The sequence below is a fragment of the Hydra vulgaris genome, chromosome 11 (assembly GCF_038396675.1).
Source record: "Hydra vulgaris chromosome 11, alternate assembly HydraT2T_AEP".
Taxonomy (NCBI): Eukaryota; Metazoa; Cnidaria; class Hydrozoa; order Anthoathecata; family Hydridae; genus Hydra; species Hydra vulgaris.
In genome coordinates, this window is record NC_088930.1 from 23,434,066 (window position 1) to 23,441,462 (window position 7,397).

Genomic DNA, 7,397 nt, shown 5'->3' on the forward strand with positions numbered 1-7,397 from the left:
ATTTAAAATACAAATTTTTAAAATTGTATTTTAAATGAAACATTTTGAGACAATAAAGTTTATTAGAATTTTTTTGTGTTTGTTGATTTGGCAAAATTTTCAGTTTGTATTAATTAAAACCATATTTCAAGTTTATAGTTATATATATATATATATATATATATATATATATATATATATATATATATATATATATATATATATATATATATATATATATATATATATATATATATATATGTATGTATGTATGTATGTATATATATATATATATGTATGTATTGATGTATGTATGTATGTATGTATGTATGTATGTATGTATGTATGTATGTATGTATGTATGTATGTATGTATGTATGTATGTATGTATGCATGCATGCATGCATGCATGCATGTATGCATGTATGCATGTATGCATGTATGCATGTATGTATGTATGTATGTATGTATGTATGTATGTATATATATATATATATATATATATATAAATCTGTGTGTGTGTCAATTATGTGAATTGATTTTTTTTATTTTCAAGGAAGGTACTATTGAATATTATTTGACCAATAAATCAATGAAAGTTCCTCCAATTGTTGTAAGTAATTTTTTTTTTTTAATTAACTGAAGACAAAGTTACCTAATTCTACAACTGATTTTTTATATTTGTAACAATAAAGACTTACAATGATTGTTTGTTTATTGATATGCTATATGATTTTACTAATACATTGCTTATTATTAACAAATCTAAAAATTTAAGGTTTTGTTATTTGAGTTATCTTTTCAGAAATCTTTTCTATTGTTTTCAATAATATCTGAAAATTTAAGAGGTCTCAAGAAATTGGAAAATAAAATAAATAGAAAACTAAGTAATTTAATAGCTAAATAATATCTCTAAAAGCTAGCTGAGTTAATTAAAAAAGTCAACATTTTGTATACATGTTTTTTTATGTTATATATTAATATACTTCTTAAATTTTTTTAGTTACGTTATACAGAATATATTGAAAATTTTTTTTTTGACTAGGCTAAAAGAGTTTTGAATCTAAGTTGCTTTTTTTAACTTTCCTAGTGTTTTTTTCAAATGAGTAATAAGTTTATAAGCTTATTTACATTGTTATTTACTTCATATTTAAGTATGAGATTATATTAGTTATTTTTAATGTAATTTATTAGTAATGCAAAATTCTTTGTGTACTTAGCCTTGCATGAAACATAATTGATAATGTCATATTCAAATAGCCATCTGCAGAGGCTATCTATTACTACTAGAAATAAATGAATTTTGTTTCTAAATTAGCACCAAAAAAAATCAAAGTCAAGCTACAAGTCTTTTTTATTATGTCAAACTAACATTGAACTTTGATTAAAAATCAAAGATTAATTAATAAAAGCACGTTATAAACTTTTTTTTTCCACATCTTTCAATTTTCTTTTTTTACAAATTGTTCTTTTGCATTGTTTATTGTTTATTTCCATTTTGGTATTTATATCTAAAAAAAATCTAAATTTATCGTTGTTAAGTTGAACAGGTTTTACATATTAATCAAATGTATTAAGGTGTTCAAAAAAGCACCAAAGGTAGTTTGAGGTGAAAATGCATAGCTTATGTGAAAAACCATTTTAAGAAATCCATAAATGTTAGTTTTGAATAGTGTTCACATCAACACTTTTAAGGGTCTTTACACCCTTATACTTGGTAGAAGTGCTTAATTTTATAAATAAAACCAGGATATATTTCGAAATCAACTAAAGTGATTTTTTGGACCAATACTTATCAAATATTTTATCTTTTGTATTTGTGCATTTAAAAAAAAAGAAATAAATAAACTGGTTTTATTTATAGCAAAACTGTATTGAAGAAATAGAGAAGCGTGGATTAAAGGAAACAGGTCTATATAGAATTCCAGGGTGAATTTTTATTTGTTTTTTGTTTCTTTTTTTATTAATATCATCAACTAAATGCTGATGCAGAATACATTTGTGTTTTTATACATTTGTTTACTTAAACTTGTTAATAAAAAATATTATTAGTAGGTGGGTATTAATAGTAGAGGATATTAATAGTAGTGAGTATTTTTAGTGCGGAAAAAGACGTTAGGGAACTAAAAGAGAAGTTTCTTCGAGGAAAAACTCCTGACTTGGTAAACATTTTTTTTAAGAACGTTGTGGTATTGAAGTTTATAGTTTATAGAAACTAACAGTTTTATTTATATTAACACTGACTTATTTATATTTATACAAATTTATTGGTTTATGTCTTATGTTTTAGATATTTTAAATTATTTAATTAAATTATTAGACTGTATTGCAAATTTACAATAAATCCAAATAACATAATAGTTAATAAAACAAGATTTTGTTAAAAAAGAAAACATGATATCAAGTACTGAATCAAATCATGTATTTTGCCTTGTTATTTTTATCTACACCTATGTTATTTTTATCTACACCCTTTTTGTCCTATTATTTCTAATGTTTTTTAATTAATTTTTTTCCGTAGAGCAAGTATCACGATGTTCACGTTATATGTGGATGTCTAAAAGATTTTTTAAGAGGTTTGAGTGAACCCTTAGTAACCTTTGGATTGCATGAGTCTTTTATTTGTGCTGCTGGTAAGTTTGTTGGTTTCATTGTATATATATATATATATATATATATATATATACACACACATACATATATATTTATATATATATATATATATATATATATATATATATATATATATATATATATATATATATATATATATATATATATATCTGTGTGTGTACGGGTGTTTGTGTGTTTTTATAAATTAATTTATAAAATTTATAAATGAATATATAAAAACTTCGTTTTTAAATATTGATTCATAAAGTATTTAAAGAATTTTTTTAGCACATGTTTTTTTATTTTATTTTAAAAGCTTTGAGTGACGAGGATGATAGTTTAAGTGCTATGTACCAATGTGTAAGCGAACTTCCGCAAGCAAATCGCGACACGTTAGCTTTAGTCATAGTTCATCTTCAACATGTTGCACAATCTCCCCAGACACAAATGTGTATTTCAAACCTTGCCAAAGTTTTTGGTCCTACCATAGTTGGTCATCGTTCACAAAACCCAACTCATATGGAAATGTTAGAAGATATTAAATCACAACCAGAGGCAATTATTTTTATAAAATTGTTTTAAATATATTGATTTTAATAATTATTTGACTATTACATTTTCATTTAGATTTTATTGCTTTCCTTGTGTTAAAAATGTTTACTTTGATTTTGTTTTATGTATAGGTTGTTTGTCGATTGTTAGAGATGCCTTCAGACTACTGGAATCAGTTTATTGGCAGCAACCCTGCTTCAAAAACTCCTCCTTATAATCCCGGATATTTTACTGCCACACCTACTACACCCGAGCGGAAACCTGAACTTTTTTCAGAAAGTCGTTTAGGACCTTACAACAAAGAAAATAATGATCCCCGAAAATTTTCCGCTATGACTCCAAAGTAATTGATTTTTTTTTAGTTTAAGTTAAAAAAGATTTGATTTTAAATTTTAAAAATACTGTTTTAGTTTTTAGTTATTTTTAAGTTTTATAATTACTTTTAGTTGTTGAATTTTTTTTTATATACAGTATTGGTCATTAATAACAATCCGCCATGGTTTTTTTGATATTATTCGACTTTGATTGATAATAAATCAATGATTGTTTGACTCATTTCAAATATAAAAAGCGTAAATTGATGAGTAACATATTTTCTTTTAAATAAATATAGATTTTCATAAAAGTATCAATCGATGCGCTAATCATCTGGTTTTTTTTAACACTTACCTCATAATCTAAAATATTTATAATGGCCAAAATTAACTATCCACTCTATTATTTCAAAATTCCTTCAAAATAGCGTTTGTCTTTGAGTAAAACTTTAAAGTTATTTGCAAATTAATAATTATTGTTAGAGAGTTTTTCTTAAAAATTGTTACAAATGTTTAAAAAGTTTGTGTAAATGAAATATAAAATTTAGCATCTAATTAGCAACTACAACATTTCAGCAATAAAAAAATCAAAATAACTGGAAAAACTATTGATAATATGACAAAATGTAAAATCATAGCTATGAATGAACAAAACATCTCAATGAGAAAAATTGTGAAACATTTAAACACAACACTTCCACCTGTTAGCAGAATAATCAACCGATATCATGAATACAAAACAATTGAAAATGTTCCGCGTCCTCGAAAACCCACCATTTCAAATGAAAGAAATGAACGTTCACTTATTCGCATAGTGAAAAAAGTTATCATCTACTGATCTCAGTCGAAAATGGCAGTATGCTTCTGGTGTTGTTGCTAGTGTTCGAACAATTAGAAGAGTACTACAAAAACATAATTACATGTGGCGAGCTGCTTGCAAAAAACCCCGTCTATCAAAAAAACATCAGAAAGCAAGGAAAAACTGGTGCTTAGCTCGAAAAATTTGGCCTAAGAGCATGTGGCACAACGTTCTTTTCAGCGATGAAATGAACATTGAGGTTGATTCAAAAAAAAACCGAGTAATGCTGAGAAGAATGCCACATAAAAGAATGCGCCCAGATTGTTCTATGTATAGAAAAAAACAAGGTAGTGGCAGTATAGGTATCTGGGCCTGCATGAACTATGAAGGTGTCGGTTGCTTCAAGCTATTTGATGACAGGCTTGATTCTCAAAGATATTTAGACATATTGGATAATTATTTGATGCCTTATATTGACATTTTCCGAAAAGACACGGGAATTATCTTCCAACAAGATAACGCTCCATGTCATAGTGCTAAGATTTGCAAGCAATGGTTTGAAGAAAACTACATTAAAGTCATGTCTTGGCCTGCCTATAGTCCAGATCTCAATTGCATTGAGAATTTGTGGTCTTGGTTAGACCACAATCTTGGTAAAATTGAAATAAAAGATCCGGACCAGCTGAAAGAAGAAGTAACAAAATTACTAAATAATGTTCCAAAAGATATTACTAAGAATTTAGTGAATTCCATGCCGAAACGGATCAATGAATGCTTAAAAGCTAAAGGATTGTCAACAAAATATTAATTTTGTTTTTTTTTTCATTTTTTGTGTATTATAATTTTTTTTTGTTCTTATAGTTAGTTAATTTTGTTGATGTGGTTTGTTTATTTTGGCCACATTTTTTTTTTTTGATACATATGAACACTTGTTTTCATTTCAATATTTCAGTTTTTAATTTTTTTATTTTATTATTACTTTATAATAAATTTATATAGTAATTATTTGATTTATTTGAATAAAAAAATTGAAGAAAAAATCTCTTTTAATTTTTAAAATATGTAATTTCAAACTTATATTCATACTACAATAACATGATGGAATGTTATTAATGGCCAATACTGTATATATTAATACCTTTTTATGAATATTTTATCATTCAACTTTTCTATATTATAGAGTAAAATCGAGTAAAGACTCCAAGCGCCAGTACTTCAATTCACCGTCGTAATATATATTTAAAAGTTTCTTATGAAAAGAAATAAAAACTGACACGAGAATGGCTTGGATAATTCAAAAACATTGCGTAAAATTGCCTATTAAATTTGAAGATTTAAAAGACTCCTTGGAATTATAAAAATAGTATGTTAATTGCGTTTTGTTCTTTTATAAGAATATTCTCAAGAAAGCTCTTTCGGGTTTTTAAATATTCGTTTCACTTTGTTTTTTGTTTTTTTGTTTTTTTATCAATTTTGATATATCGTGAAATTTGAAACTTTTTAAAGATTTTAAAAGTTTTTCAAAATTTTACTGGCCTTCATACTTTTATAAGTATAATTTTAGTTTAAGTGTTTAACTTAACAAAATTTTTATGAGTTAAAAGTTTTGAGATTCTTCATCAATTTTAAAACGCAATCTTTACTAAGGTAATTTGAAAAAGGGCGAGAATTGAAATTTTGATTGTTAAAAAAATTCTATTTTCAATAAGTATTTTATTTAATTTTTTTTCCCCAAGAACTATTTTATTTGTAAACTTGATATTCATTATTGTAATCTATATATATAAAAAATCTTTTAAATATTTTATGAACTTGTAATCAATCAATGTTTTTTTTTTTTTGAGTTTAAGTTTATTTTAGAAATTAAAATACATGCATATACTACAAATCATTAATAAAACAAATTAAATAGATAATGTGTTAATTAGATTTGATTATATAAAAAAAAAACAATGAAACTAGGCAAGAGCAAACTATAAAAAGTCTGGTGTCGCTCTTCTGATAAAGAAGAACGAGACTGGGCTCTTGGTCGCGTGAAAATGATTTATATATAAAAATGCTTTTAAATTTAACTGATGTTAAAACAATTATTATATTTATACATATATATATATATATATATATATATATATATATATATATATATATATATATATATATATATATATATATATATATATATATATATATATATATATATATATATAGACACACACACACAGCGGTGGCCAAAAATTAAAGACCACTCTTTTTTTTTTCAAAATTTATTTTTAACCTTAGTATAATTTTATTTTGGAAAAAGGTATCAAAAAAAGAAAAAAATTTTTATTGTATTTTATATTTATTATAAAAGAATTTATAATTTTTTTACAAAATAATGTTAAAAAATTGAAAAACTGACTAGTAAAAAATATAAATGGGAAAAAAAATTGGACAAAATTTTAAGACCAGTTTCAAAAATATTTCAAAAAGCAATAAAAAAATAATTTAGAAACGTGTTGTTCCTCCATTTGTTTTCAAGCACTCTTGTACTCGTTCTGGCATTGAATTCATTAAAGTTTTGATTACTTCATCAGGCACATTTTTCAAATGATGAAGGATAGAAGATTTCAAATCTTCCAAATTGTAAAGCTGTTCTTTACCAAGCTTGTGATCAAGCCACGACCATAAATTCTTTATTGGATTCAAGTCTGGACTAGATAATTTTGTTTTGTAAAAAAAATAAAAAAAACACCAATAAAATGTTTTATCTTACTACATTTAATGCATTAGTAAAAAAACTGCTTTTAGTTTAGAATATAAGGCGACAAATGATGAATTTGGATGAATTAGTAATTTGATGTTACTTTTTATCAACAAACAAAAAAAATGAATTTCTGATATCAAATTTGACTATTATAAAAACAAAAAAACTATACTTAATTATTAAAGATTAACTGAAACAGACTTTATTGACGTCTGAAAGCAAACCGCAATTTTCGCAAAATTATTGAAAATGTCGTTAAAAGGGGGATTAAATGAGTACGTTTTTAAATCTAGCAGTTCTTGTTTTAGAAAATAATTTCACTAAGCTGATAAACTCATTGCATTACAAAATAAAGCCAGATTTCGATTAGTAATATTTAGTCAAAACATTTAAA

General features: G+C 24.5%; 1 protein-coding gene across 4 annotated transcripts in view; it reads left to right on the forward strand.

The window, feature by feature from the left end:
• The window catches only part of LOC101241756 (rac GTPase-activating protein 1), a 65,316-nt gene extending 59,237 nt beyond the window's left edge, over positions 1 to 6,079 (forward strand). For all 4 annotated transcript variants that reach the window (XM_065810498.1, XM_065810499.1, XM_065810500.1 and 1 more), the window contains 7 exons: positions 536 to 592; positions 1,844 to 1,908; positions 2,081 to 2,141; positions 2,501 to 2,612; positions 2,909 to 3,147; positions 3,276 to 3,487; positions 5,438 to 6,079. In XM_065810498.1, the coding sequence (XP_065666570.1) occupies positions 536 to 592; positions 1,844 to 1,908; positions 2,081 to 2,141; positions 2,501 to 2,612; positions 2,909 to 3,147; positions 3,276 to 3,487; positions 5,438 to 5,489 (798 nt within the window). In that variant the 3' untranslated portion in view covers positions 5,490 to 6,079. The remainder of the gene's footprint in view (positions 1 to 535; positions 593 to 1,843; positions 1,909 to 2,080; positions 2,142 to 2,500; positions 2,613 to 2,908; positions 3,148 to 3,275; positions 3,488 to 5,437) is intronic.
• The last annotated feature ends 1,318 nt before the right edge of the window (positions 6,080 to 7,397 follow it).